Here is a 14230-nt window from a genome sequence, read left to right on the forward strand (position 1 = left end):
CTCATGGCAACGCCAGATCCTTAACCCGCTGAGCAAGGCCAGGGATCGAACCGGAAACCTCATGTTTCCTAGTTGGATTTGTTTCCACGGCGCCACGACAGGAACTCCTGGTGTTAAGCATTTTAGGATGAGTAGAATTTCACAAGATGGGTAAAGAAGAAGAGGGCACTCCAAGCTCAGGGAACTACACATGCAAAAGCTGAGAGGTTGACAGGTGCACAGGATGTTAAAAGGGATACAGGAAACTCATTCTGGCCTGAACACAGTTTGTTCAAACAAGGGCCTGGAGATGGAGCTGGACAGTATAGCGCCTTGAATGGCAGTAAAGTCTGGGTCTGAAGGAGGCACTGAAACTTGGGAAAAGCTCTTGGGTAGCAAGTGGTTGGTCCAGATGGAAGTGAGCTCACCCACCCACCCTCCTCCAAAGCGTGCAGAGGAACAGACCAGACCTTGTTTGAATGTGAAAAATAAACTCTTTTATTTCAGTGCTCGCTCCTCAAAAGCACATCTACTGCTTGCTTGGAACCCCAACGTGTTTATAAAACCATGGAGAAATAGAGCAATATTTATATAGAACATATACATGTTGGCTCATTTTGTGCTTCTTCCTGTGCAAAGCAGAAAGTCGTAAGTGCATCAGCGTGACGTTCCCCAAGTCCCTCTCTGGGATTTGGGAGGCCCTGGAGGCTGTGACCCCACCCCAGCTATAGAATCCTGTCCCCGCTCTTCCCTCTTCCAGGTTGAGGGAGGCCCAGTCATACGGAGAGAAGGCGGGGTAAAGTAAGAGGTGGCAACTTGTGCGGGCCCCAAGGTTAACCAGGGACAAGGGCTGTGCTCCAGGGCCTTGGCGCTTCAAAGAGACAGTGGCTGAGATGCCAACCTAGCTGGCAGCTAAGGCTCTCGTGACATCTAGGCATTGCGGTGGGTAGGCTTGCAGGGAAGACAGGGGCCTCTGGGGCTCTTTCTCCCTAAAACTGGGCTCTGAAGGGCGGTGCCTGGGCAAAAGCGGGGGACCTAGTCGATACTGGGGGCAGGAAGGTGGTCATGGTCATGTACTCTGAAACACCCTGGGCCTGTGACCCTGTGAATCCAGGGAGTCGGACTCACTGTCATTGGCAAGGCTGGAGCATATAAGGCACCGGAGTGCAGAGCCGAGAAGGCCTTAGAGATGAGCTGGTCCAGCTTCTCCTGTGACCAGGAGGAAACTGAGGCCCAGAGAGGGGAAGGCCAGACTTGGGACTCAAACTCAGAGCTCTGATCCCTCTGATTCCCTCCCTGCCTTCTTGCCCCAGCTGGATCCTTTCTCGATCAGGTCCCAGATGGCCTCTCTGACATGAGTCAGGTCAGGCTGGCATCGTGACAAGGTGCCGGACTCAGAGTCAGAAGGCCGGGGCTCCATTCCTGCACCTTTACATACACAGCCTTGCAAAATCCAGGAGCCCACGAGTGCAGAGTGGGCCGCCTCACTTCTCCAAGCTGCAGTCTCCTCATCGGGAAAGCAGTTCCCACTCTGCTGTTTCCCATTGCGATTAAATGGGTTGGCGGCCATGTGAACACCAGAGAGCCCAGGAAGTGCCTGGCACTCAGTAGGTGCCTCACAACTGTGGAGGGGACGGGGGGGGGTGTACTATTGGGCCAGGGCTGCTAGGATGTGGGGGGATCCTGGGTCTGGCCTATTCCTGGGACCCTCCCCATCTGCACGTGTTTGGCTCTGCCAAGGGCCCCCGGAGCCTGGGCACAACCTGGGGAAGGGGTTCAGGACATGCCAGGGAGTTGAATTCCTTGATCTGGTCGTTGGGCACACTTTTTTGGGGGTGGCACACTTTGTTTTTTGGCTGCTCCAAGGGGCTCTGGAGTAGATCAAACGATATGGCGGGTGTCAGTGGTTTTCCAAATGGCATCTGGGCTGGGAAGGGAGGCAGGAGGTCCACTCCCAGGCCCAGTCAGCCAAGATCAGGGCTCTGGCGGTGGAGGCACAGAATAGTCCTCATAGGTGAGGGGGCTGGGGAGCCAGGCTCAGGGGGACAAGATGGCCAGAAGTACATTCGAGTCCAGATACCCCCCCGCCCCTCACAAAGGCAGCCCAGCCCTGCCCTGGGGTGTGGGGCCCAAGAAGGCACAAAGGTTACTCATTGGCTTGGAATAAAGATTGGGGTCAAGGTGGGGGCCCTCGGCTGGCGGAGGTGAGGCTGGCACGGGGACCCCTTAGGAGGGGCCGACGATGACGTTCCTAAAGCCCTTCACGGCCTTCAGCCTGTTGCTGTTGAAGTTCACCACCAGCTTGTGGCGGCCCACGAGCAGGGGCAGTAGGTCCACCCTCACCTTGACTTCCTCCCCCGCTCCCACGGGGTCCGGGCTGTGGAGAGAGAGAGAGAGAGAGAAGGGGTGAGGTGGGAGGGTGGGGGGTGGCCCTGGCCTGGTCCCCACGATGGGGATGACTGAGAACGCAGAACCTAATCTTTCTTTTTTCTTTTTTTTTTTTTTTTCCTAAAGGGCCACACCTGCGGCATTTGGAGGTTCCCAGGCTAGGGGTTGAATCAGAGCTGCAGATGCTGGCCTATGCCCCAGCCACAGCAACACGGGATCCAAACCCACGTCTGCGACCTACACCACAGCTCACCGCCACACCAGATCCTGAACCCACTAAGCAGGGGTAGGGATCAAACCCGCAACCTCATGGATACTAGATGGATTCTTAACCCACTGAGCCACAATGAGAACTCCTGAACACTTAATCTTAATGCCGATGGAAATAAAATGGGCCCTGCTCATCACTCTCTGAGGGCCTGGGCCATCTGCCCTCCTGTGTGCAGAGGGGCCAGTGTGCATGTGTGTGTGTGTGTGTGTGTGTGTGTGTGTGTGCACAGAAGTGGATGGTGTGCTCCAGGGTAAGTATCGACGCTCACATGACTGCACGTATGAAAATGCACTGAGCTGTATATACATGATGTGTATTTTTTTTTTTTTTTTTTTTTTTGGCTGCAACTTGATGTGGGCTCTCAATTCCCAGACCAGGAATTGAACCTGGGCCTCAGCAGTGAAGGCACTGAGTCCTAATCGCTGCGCCACCAGGGAGCTCCCTGTGTTCTTTACGTAAATTACATTACAATTAAAAAGTGAAAAATCAGATGTGTGTATGCTTGTAAGCGTGTGTGTATGGAAATACATAACCGTGAGGTTACACCGCACAGGCACACGTGTACACCTGTATGTATGTGAGGACTTGTGTGTTCAGCGGCAGGTACTTTGTGATGGAGTGTGTAACTGATCAGGATGGAGGAGACATGTACGTGGAATGCAGTTAACATGTGGGTATTTGGGAGTGGACGCGGCGGGGATATTAGGCAGGGGTGTGGGTGGGCGGGTGGCGATGAGACGAGGGGCTTATGGGAGCCCTTCCCCCGCGAGCCTCTGCCCTCTGCCCCCAGGTCCCCAAGCAGGACGGAAAAGACTTACATCTCCACGGTCTTCTGCTCCTCGGTCAGGCCCGCCCCCTCCACGGTGAAGGTGCAGCCTGACAGCGGCGTGGTGAGCGGGTTCCGCAGAGACACCTCAGCCACCAGCTTGCGGTTCTGCTTGGGCTCTCCCAGGATCTGGAGGAGGCACGGGGCAGACATCAAGGGCAGCCTCGAGGGAGAGGGGCCCAGAGCCCCTCGGGGACAGGCAGAGTCCTGACTGGGCCATCTCGGTCTTGGCTGCTATGTGGCCCAGGGTCTGCCTGGCTCTACCACTGTTGCTCCTTGCCTCGTCCAGAAAACAGAGGATGACACCCTCCCAGCCTCCTCATGGAGCTGCAGTGAGGTTCCATGCGACCCACAGGAGGTGGAAAGGTTCTAGGGTCTGGGGTGGAAAGATCAGAGGCTTTGGAGCCAGGCTGATCACTGCCTCTTCCTCGCTGTGTGACTTCAGGAAGGGATGGACCCTCTCTGAGCCTTGGTTTCTTCATAGTAGAGAGCTGCCTGACCGCAGGCTTCTCATGAGCATTGACTGGGCTGATATGTGCAAGCTTTTAGCAAACCGTCCTGTACACAGAGGTCACTCCCGTCCCCTTTGCCCTTTACCATTTATTGGTAACAGAGCCTTTGGGATTCTGGGGCTGTGGCTCCTCATGGTGAACCGTTATGATGACCATGACAATGGTGAGAAGAAGAGTCAGTTTTTATCGAGCCCCTATAATGCTCTGGATATGGTTCTATGTGCTTCCTGTAGATGCACATTTAATCCTTACAACACCCATTTTACAGATGAATAAACTGAGAACGAGGGGCCAAGTAACATTCCCAAGGTCACCAGGGCATAAAACCCAGCAGTCGGACTCTAGAGGCCATGTCTTTAACTCCCCCACCCCTTTCTGCCTCACCGGGTCCCTGGGGTCTGGGTGTCTGACTTTAGAAGTTTAACGTTTTAGGGTCTATGATTCTGAGATCCCTAAATGCCATGAACCTTCCACTCTGGGATTCCAGGATTCATTCCTAGAGGCTCCAAGTCCCAAATTCTTTGGGTTTCATGATGCTTTTCTTTGATGAGGCTAGGATTCCAGAAACCCTGGGGCATCAGAGAGCTTGAAGTGGAAGGGAGCCGGGTGCATGGATGTGCGGGGGCCCGTCCTGGGACCTGGCTCTTACCCGGATCTTGATTTCTGGATTCTCCAGGTAGATGTCCCTCTCGGCCAGCAGGTAGCTGTTGGCAGCCGGCTCAATGAGGAGGCCCCGCACCTTGATGAGGTTGGATTCGGTCAGGCAGTCACAGTACTTTTCGTAGAGGATGCGAAGGGGAACGCTCTTCTCTGCAGGTGGAGAGAGGCGAGAGCGCTCAGGAGACATGAATCGTGATCCCCACCTCTCCTATGGTGTGTTCGCAAGGCACAGAGAGGGCAAGGAATGGGCTGGAGGTCACACAGCTGGTGAATGGATGGGCAAGTCCCAGAACTTTCCCCCACCTGCCCTGGCTCCAGGGTTCCCAGGGAGAAAGCCGGGAGGGGATGCTGGAGCTTCAACAGGCTGGGCTTTAGGTCTGCCTCTGCCCTTTGCTAACTGGAGATGCTGGACACTTCACTCCACCTCTCAGGCCCTCCATTTCTCCCCCTGAGGTAGGTGAAACTGTACCCATTTTATAGATGAAGAATTACTCCTGCCAGTAAGTGTTCAGATCAGGAGAGCTGGCCCTGCTTGGCCACTGACTGGCTGTGTGAGTCTGGGAAGATGCCCTCCCACTCTCTGTTTCTCCTCTGTTCCCTGGGACTTCTGGTACCCACTGGGCAGAGCTGATGCCAGAGATCATTTGGGAGCAGAAGCCACACAGTGATGAGGGTGACAAAGAAGCTGGCATGACCAACCCTTCCCACTGCGAAGAAGCAAAGTGTGGATTTTTGCCCCATTTTTCTGATGAGAACACTGAAGTCCTAGGGCCCTAGGGGTGAGCTTAGAGGAGGCAGGAAGGAGCAGCAGAAAGGACTGAGAAGCCACAGGCCTGTGCCAGGCCCTGCTTGTCCACGTGGTCATGGAGAACTCTGGGCAAACCCCCTTCTGCTCTTGGGCTTTGCCTGTCAAATAAGAATGTTGGGGGAGTTCCCTTCGTGGCTCAGTGGTTAACAAACCCGACAAGGATCCATGAGGATGCGGGTTTGATCCCGGACCTCACTCAATGGGTTAAGGATCCAGAGTTGCTGTGAGCTGTGGTGTAGGTTGTAGGCACAGCTCGGATCTGGTGTTGCTGTGGCTCTGGCGTAGGCCAGTGGCTACAGCTCCGATTGGACCTGTAGCCTGGGAACCTCCATATGCTGTGGGTGTGGCCCTAAAAAGCAAAAAAAAAAAAAAGAAGAAGAAGAATGTTGGAGGGACAGTCTCGGGGCTCCGTGGAACCCAGCCAACCTCTCCTCACCGTCCCAGTGTCATGAAGGTCGATGCCATTGCCTCTTTTCCTGCCCTCTGTCCCCTCCCTCCCCCGGCTAGACCCGCATGTCTCAAACTCCAGCTGTTCATGTGATTTTCACACATCTGAATAAATCCTCATTATCTACCCATCATTTTATACTTTTTTTTTTTTTTTTGCTTGGGGAAACTTTTCGTCATTATGTGCAGCAAACCCATCTCACTTACTGGATTAGGGAGCTGGTAAAAACAAATACCAGCAAACCAGTCATGTTTACTCAGTTCTGGCTAGACATTCTCATCTGCTGAGGAGCTCTGAGGCTGAGACCTGCATGTACTGCTAAAGAGAGAGGTGAGCAAGGGTGGGGGTGCCTAGGCCACTGGGTGCCCGCTAGGACCCTCTGTTAGGTGGCGGAGGCCTGAGTAGATGGTCTGTTTCTCTCTGTGTGAGTCAAGGGCTAGGTCCTGGCCGTGCGCACCGGTGTTCCCCGTCCCACTCTCTGGAAAATGTGTGCCCAGCCCTCTAAGTCATTCATTCCTGGGGTGGATCTGCCTCAACCTCTGCTCAGATGACGTGGGGGCGGGGGTGGGGGCCGGAAAACCACGGCTTCTGCCAAAAAGGACAAAAAGGAGTGAAAAGTCCTGGGTCAGGACCTGGTGGAGCAGCGTGGAAACGCTGACCAGCTCCGCAGGAAAGAAGGAAAACACGGTCCTCCAGGAGCTGGGAGGAGGGGCCCTGACTCTTAACTTTTCTGGGAAGCTGAGGCCAGGGTGGGGCTGGACCTTTGCGAACTGCAGTCCACAGGCTGGGGATCCTGGCCCTGGCCTTGGGCCAGACGCTGGCCGAAAGAAGGAAACGTTGTGCGGTGACTGTCACTCCTTCCTTAGATGCTCACGGGGATCACACTGGCTGCATTCCTCACCTGGAAGGCGAGGCCGTGGAGAGAGAGAAGGGGGTGGGGGCAGGAAGGGAGAGAGCCGCGGAACAAGGAGGCAGGGGTGGGGGGCGCTGGATTCAGTTCAGCTGTCCTAGGCCTGGCTTCCTGTTCCCTAGCACATGGAAATCCCCCAGATCTTATCATCAAAGAATAACCAGCAACTCAGCCAAAGTGCGGGGTCTCTGAGGATGGGAGAGTTCATCTCAGGTTGGCCTTGGCCTTGGGGGCTTCCGTAGGGCATCCTGGACTAGCTCCACTTTCCAGCACAGCACCTGGGCCCTCCTCTGCCATCTCCTGGCAGGCTGTGCCCCTCACGGGTCTCGGTAGCAGGAGGGACCCCCTCGGCTGGGAACACATCCCCAAGAAGATGAGAAACCCTGGTGGGCGTGTCTGAAGCCTCTCAGAACAATGCTCTCAAGGGCCCAAGGCTATCTGGAGGCACAGGGTGAATCAGCAGAGGCCTGGGAGGAAGTTATTCTGGCATCCCTGGAGTTCACCCTGTGAGACACATTCCTGCAAAGACACTTCCTCCCTTTGAAGGGTTCTGAGCCTGAGAAGGAACGACACAAAGGGGCTGGAAGGGCTCTTCAAAGACACACAGATGGGGAACCGAGGCCTGGAAGGGAGAAGAGAAATTCCCCAGAGCCCACAGTCTGTAGGCAGAATTGTAGGAACTGGCACCTGGGTGTCCTGTCCACCCCACACACCTGTAGGGAGGGACCCCTGCCCTGACTCGGGACCTAACTGCAGAGCTGAGCGCTGCATCCTCGGCTCGCTGTCAAGGTTGGCAGGGACTCGGGATCCACTGAGCCCGGCCCTGGGACCCTTGTCTGCTGTTCAGGAAAGTGCGTCTCGGCCTCCCCACACCTGTCTGCCCTTCTGCTCATTGAGGAGTGAAGGGCCCCACCGTGTCCAGGCACCATGTTACACTTTCCAGATATTTCCTGAGCACGTATCCCCTTTGTCCTCACAACGGTCCATCAGGGGCATGCTACTGCTGCATTTGATGGATGAATGTGATTTGAGGCCGTACCCCTAGAAGGTGGGAGAGGCCAGATTCAAAGCCAAGGCTGGCTTCTAAACACGTCTTTTAATAAGTGTTGAAGAGTTCCCGTTGTGGCTCAGTGGGTTAAGAACCCGACATAGTGTCCATGAGGATGTGAATTCCATCCCTGGCCTTGCTCAGTTGGTTAAGGATCTGGTGTTGCCACAAGCTGTGGTGTAGGTTGTGGATGTGGCTTGGATCTGGTATTGCTGCATCTATGGGGCAGGCCAAGGACTTCTGACCCCCAAAAATTCCATATGCCACAGGTTCAGCTATAAAAAGAAACAAACAAAAAAAACCAGGTGTTGGGGCCCCAGCCTCTAGTGTCCAATGGCTCTGCCCTGAGAGCTTCATCCCTGCTCAGCGACCCTGACAGAAGGTCTGCTCTGGTCGTGTGGCTCCAGCAGTGCCCATGGTGGGCCCGAAACAGAGGCCCCAGGATTGACTGATATTCTGCTCAGATCATGCTGTCCCCAGGTCCTCTCCAACTCCTAGACCCCTGCCCCCCCGGGCCCACAGGCTCCAAATGCAAAAACAAAAAAAAAACAAAAAAAAACAGGAATGGGTGGCGGGGGTGGGGGGGTGGGGGCAGGGACCAGGCTCTGTGCTGCCTCACTAAGCGACCTCGGCAGCCAAAACCCCTCTGAGGGCCTCCAGCTTATTTTTGGGAGATAACCAGGCGTGGTGACAAAGCCGGCAGTGAGGAGGATCAAGGGGACAATGACTGTGCAAGCATCCGACCAGAAAGCCAGAGTGACAGAGGCTCTGCCCAGGGCTGAGGGCTGGATTAGCTACTGACATTATTTCAGCCCCAACAGAGAAGGGGATCGGCCTGCAGGGAGGCCAGGCCGGAGGCTGGAGCCATTTAAGAGGAGACGATCAGGGCTGGGAGGAAAACCCTTTCCCTCGCCTACAGTGTCTAATACGGCAGCTTTCGGCCACATGCGGCTGTTGAAGTGAACTTAAAGCTTTAGCTCTGCCATTGCACCAGCCTCGTTTCAAGTGCTCAACAACCACATGGAGCTCGTGGCCACCGCACTGGACAAAGCAGATACAGGACAGCCTCATATCTCAGAAAGTCTACGGGCAGAGCTGATCTAGAACCTCTTCTCTCTGAGCCTGAGAACCTCCAGAGGAACAGAAGAGGTTCTCAGAGGGGCTCTGGGGAGAGACACCTTGCGGTATGAGTTGCTGGAGACAGAGGATAGGAATTTGCTGGAAGGGGCAGCAGAGGGTCTGGAAAAGCAGTCAGGGGTCATGTGAAGATGAGGTGAAACAAGAGAGTATAGTTGCTGAGAATATAAGTTCAAGTCTCAATCCTTTCACTTCCTAACTGTGTGGCCTTGGGAAAGTGACTTAACCTCTCTGTGCTCAGTCTTCTCATCTGGAAAATGGGGGCCAGAGAAGAATCCACCTCCTACTTTTGTTATAAAAATGCCGAGGACAGGGCCTGAACCAGGGTGAGGGCCACAAGAGTGTCTGTGAGGTTGATGGCACACGCTCAGCTTAGGGCACGACTTCACGTGTGGTCAGCTGCTCCTAGAACTCGGGGCCTTACCGGAGTAGGGCTCCAGGGAGAAGTTGAGCAGGTCCTTGGTGCCACACTCAGGTCCCAGGACACCGTTGTAGCTGACAGTGCGGGCGCAGAGCAGGAGGCGGCCGGTGTGCTCCTCGGCGGTGTTGTTGGTGATGTGGGCAAAGACGTCGAAGTCGCTGCCCATGTTCATGCCCTCCCCCACACGGATCCGCATGGCCACCTCTGACTCCTCTTTATCAGCCAGTTTGTTCAAGTGGTTGGCCTTCGTGAAGGCCTCCCTCTCTTCTGGGGACCCTGTGGGGACAGGGAGGAACGTTTCATCACAGCTGGAAGGGGAATCAGTGACAAGGAGGCTGGAGGCAGAGGCAACACCGGATCCTTAACCCACTGAGCGAGGCCAGGGATCGAACCCGTGTCCTCATGGATACTAGTTGAGTTCATTAACTGCTGAGCCGCGATGGAAACTCCCCTTTCAGTTTTGTTTTTTTTTTTTTTTTAAATTATTATTATTATTTTTTTGGTCTTTTTGCCATTTCTTGGGCCGCTCCTGTGGCATATGGAGGTTCCCAGGCCAGGGGTCTAATCGGAGCTGTAGCCGCTGGCCTACGCCAGAGCCACAGCAACTCGGGATCCGAGCTATGTCTGCGACCTACACCACAGCTCACGGCAATGCCGGATCGTTAACCCACTGAGCAAGGCCAGGGATCGAACCCGCAACCTCATGGTTCCTAGTCAGATTCGTTAACCACTGTGCCACGATGGGAACTCCCCCTTTCAGTTTTATTTAAGAGTCAAACCAACAAAGAAAGGAGGCTTAAAAACAAAATAAAACCCTTTTATGGAATATAGAATTCTTTTCCTAAATAATCTTGGAATTCCTGCTGTGGCGCCACAGGATCAGTGGCAGTGGCGTCTTAGGAGCGATGGGATGCAGGTTCCATCCCTGGCCTCGCTCAGTGGGTTAAGCATCTGGGGTTGCCGCAGCCGTGGCTTAGGTCACAACTGCGGCTCGAATCTGATCCCTGGCCTGGGAACTCCATTTGCCAAGGGGCAGCCAAAAAAGAAAGATAAATACATGAATAACCCTTTCCCACTATTCCCCTCTCCTCCCCCAATGTTTTTGTCAAGTTTGCACTTGTTTCTAAGGAATTTCTTGAAAGAGAGAGTAACCTGCAGGTCACTGATGTATGTATGCAGGCTGCCAGATAAAACACAAAAACACAGACAGCACATACACACGTACACCCCCTGGGCTGGTAAAACCGGCTGCTTATCTGCAAGGCAGTAAAGAAGGCTTGGAGCGCACACACATGGGCGGGCACCCACCCTCGGGGTACTTGTAGGTGTGGGTGATGTCCTCCCGCTCATCTCTGCCCACGCTCTTCGTGCTGATCTTCAGCCCCACAACCAGGGAGCGGTTGATGGACTTGTACACGGACCCATCGTCCCGCCGGATCCAGTCCACCACGTCGGCGTTGACCTCGGCAAAGACGAAAGGGGCGTCGTACTTGGTGCTCAGGTCGCCCTCCTTGATGGCACGAACAGGAACCGGGCCACAGCAGTACGTCCCTGGTTGCAGGAAGGAGGAGGGAGAGATGGGTCCGGGGTGAGGGGAGGGTGGCAACTCCAAAAGCTTCCGCAAGTCAACCACACGTAGCAAAATCCCTCGAGATCATACAGCACTTGACCCAGGGACTCCACGTCTAAGAAGGCAGCATAAGGCAAGAATTACGAATTCCAGGGGACCCAGGGCCCCATCTTCTGGAGTTCACAGCTCAGCCTCTTATTAGCTATGTGACCTTGAGGAAATCACTTAAATTCTCTGAGTCCTGGCTTCCTGTGGGGGCTATTTGTACTTACTTAGTGAGGATTCTCAAATACTAAATGCTATGCATTTGCTAAATAAAATAGAAATGTAGCCCCAGGCACTTAAGGAAATGAGGGAGCCAAGTGGAAGCAATACTTTGCAAGGGCGTGTGTCTGCCTGGTTTCCTGCCCAGACTGAGCACAGCCCTCAGTGCCCAATACAGACCCGGGGAGTATGTGCCGACTGAACGAACTCGAGAGCTAGATCTTTATCTCCGTGTGGTTCCCAGCTGCCTCAAACTGGTCACCCACCGGAATGTAGGCTCAGTCGCTACATTACAGTGCATTCACTTGATGGAATGTGGTGACTTTAAAATTCATATCACGGAAAAGTATCTGCTAAAGAAATGCTCAAGATATACGGAGAAGCCACAGGGCGGGGATGAAAGACCTTGTGCAGCCAGAGTTCTCGACCTGGGATCCATGGACACCCCACCCCACCCCCCACCAAAGCGAAGCCAATACAATTCATGGACTTGGCTGGGAAAAAATTACATCGTTATGTTCACTGTAACACTGGAACGCGTGGATAACACTTCCTTCAATAGTGAAAGACCACAAACCACAGGCTTAGGTGCACCTGTGTGTGGTAACTCATAAGAGCCACAGATATATTCATATCTCCTTACAGTTGTCACCGATAACTGGAAATAGAGCTTATGCTCATCTCCACCACAAAGTTATGGAACTTACTGACTCTACCACTAGATCTTGTTGTATAAAGTATATACATCACAAATTTATTAAAATTATTTGCTAGCTGTATTTCAATGTAATTGAACCCTCAATATTATATCCTGTGCCTTTAAAAATATTACTCTGTGGCGTTCCCATTGTAGCCCAGTGGTAACAAACCCGACCAGTATCCATGAGGACATGGGTTCGAGTTAAGGGTTAAGGATCCGGCGTTGCCGCAAGCTGTGGTGTAGTCGCAGAGGCGGCTCGGATCCTGCGTTGCTGTGGCTGTGGGCTAGGCTGGCAGCTGCAGCTCCGATCTGACCCCTCGCCTGGGAACCTCCATGACCGCACCTGTGGCATTAAAAAAAAAAATTATTCTGAGAAAGGATTCTTTTGAAATTACTGGAATCTGTGTGTGAATGTTTTGTTTGTTTGTTTTGGCCATGCCTGTAGCCTGCGGAAGGTTCCAGGCCAGAGCTGCACCTGCACCACAGCTGCGACCTGAGCCACTGCAGTGACAATGCTGGATCCTTGGCCCACTGAGCCACCAGGGAGCTCTGTATATGAACATTAATGATACTTCTCTTGGGAGGAAGAGCAAAAACTTGCTATTTGATTTCTGTCTCTGAGTGTCTCCATTTTTTCTGTTTTTCCATAACGTGCATGAATTACTTTTCAAATCATAAAGGAGGCATACTACAAATTATCAGTGGGGTCCACCCGCACTGCCGTGGGCCAGTCATTGGCCTGTGGAGTCAGCCAGACCTGGGTTAGAATCCCCCTCTGCCCCTCTCTGCTGTGAGTGCCCATTTCCTCAACTCGGAATGGGGCCACAGCTGCCCACCCACCTTCACTCTTCTCCTGGGGTGTGGGGTCGAGTGCCTGCCACCCCTCGTAGCCCGGCTGCAGGTCTGGCCTGGTCATCCACGACTCCACCCAGCAGTGGAAGTTCCTGTTGGGGAAACGAAGCAGAACATGGGCCAGGGCTCACACTCAGATGTTCACTGTCACCCCTTGCCGGCTGTCCACACTCGCCTTGTCCTACGCTGAGCCCAGCACGTCCCCCCAACACTCTTCTATTCTTCCTTGGGGGGCACCTGGCCCAGGTGCCCCCTCCTACCCTGGGAGTCTCCCTCTCTCCAGTCCTCTCGCCACTGCCCTACCCCTTTCAGCGGCTCTGCAAGCCCAGCTGACCTGACCTCCAGCCTGGATTCAGGCCCCATCACCCTCCGCCTGGACCGCCCCCCAGCCCCCTGCTTCAATCTGGCCCCACTGTGGTCAGCACACCCCGCTCCAGTTTGAAGCCTTGGGAATCAAGCCCAGGCCCCCAACCCGGCCGTGCAGAACGTGGGCAGCACGTTCCCCCAGACGCCCATTCCTGCGTCCTGAGTCGCCTGGCCTTCCTCTTGGCCTCTGCTCCTGCCACTGCCCGTCCCGGGGAGCTACCCCAAGCCTGGTTTCCTTTTATCCCCAAGCTGCTCAACGTTTAAACCCAATTCAAACATGGCCTCTGAGAAATCAGTCCAAGTTTCCTCTCCTGGGGACCCTCCCCCCTTCCCCCTCCCCCTTCCCCCTCCCCCTCACCAGATCATCTCGCTCTTGTCACTCTGGATCTCCCCAAACTCGTTGCGGAAGTACTCAATGAGCAGGTTGCTGTTCTGGTCGTGGGCCGAGTTATAGTTGGTCACCACTCGGGTGGGGATGCCGAGGCACCGCAGCACTGGGGGTGGAGGGGGGACAGTGGAGAGAGCTTAGGGGTTTGGCTGAGGCCCTAGAGACCTCTGCTCTGCTGGGGCCTCCACGTGCCCATCTGGACCAGGGAGCGATGCACCCATCGCACAGGTGGTAAGGGGGCGTGCCATCCCCTTGTCCGGACAATGGCGCCCACCTCACTGGTGCCCTTTGTCCACTCTTTCCTCTTCACATCCTAACTCACAAAGGAAGACTCTAAATGCGAATCAGACATTAGCAGTCCCCTGCTAAACTTCCAGGGGCTCCCCATGGCCCTCGAGGTCAAGGCCAGACCTCCACTGCGGACCCTGGCTCTGACCCCGACCACCTTCTGCACACTGTGCTCCAGCCACACGGCCTCGCTGCTCCTCCAGCGCTCCATGCCCCCACCAGCCCCAGGACATTGGCATGTGCTGTTCGCTTGGCCAGGGAGGCTACCCGCCAGGTTTCGATGACCCCATCATTTGCATTCACAGCAAGACCGGGGATTTGTCACCCTTCTCGATGTACGCCTATGGGAGGGAGTCTCTGATTAGCCTTCGAGGGCAGTGAGGGATCTGTCTTA

At 54.6% G+C, this 14230-nt stretch overlaps 1 protein-coding gene across 1 annotated transcript in view; it reads right to left on the reverse strand.

Moving 5' to 3' along the window:
* TGM2 (transglutaminase 2) overlaps positions 454-14230 on the reverse strand; it is a 34922-nt gene continuing 21145 nt past the window's right edge. Inside the window, exons 7-13 of the mRNA XM_003359989.5 lie at positions 13519-13654; positions 12783-12886; positions 10717-10959; positions 9412-9684; positions 4626-4786; positions 3457-3593; positions 454-2356 (exon numbers count right to left, since the gene is read on the reverse strand). Of these exons, the coding sequence (XP_003360037.3) occupies positions 2206-2356; positions 3457-3593; positions 4626-4786; positions 9412-9684; positions 10717-10959; positions 12783-12886; positions 13519-13654 (1205 nt within the window). The 3' untranslated portion in view covers positions 454-2205. The remainder of the gene's footprint in view (positions 2357-3456; positions 3594-4625; positions 4787-9411; positions 9685-10716; positions 10960-12782; positions 12887-13518; positions 13655-14230) is intronic.

Source organism: Sus scrofa, chromosome 17 (genome assembly GCF_000003025.6).
Source record: "Sus scrofa isolate TJ Tabasco breed Duroc chromosome 17, Sscrofa11.1, whole genome shotgun sequence".
NCBI classification, from domain to species: domain Eukaryota; kingdom Metazoa; phylum Chordata; class Mammalia; order Artiodactyla; family Suidae; genus Sus; species Sus scrofa.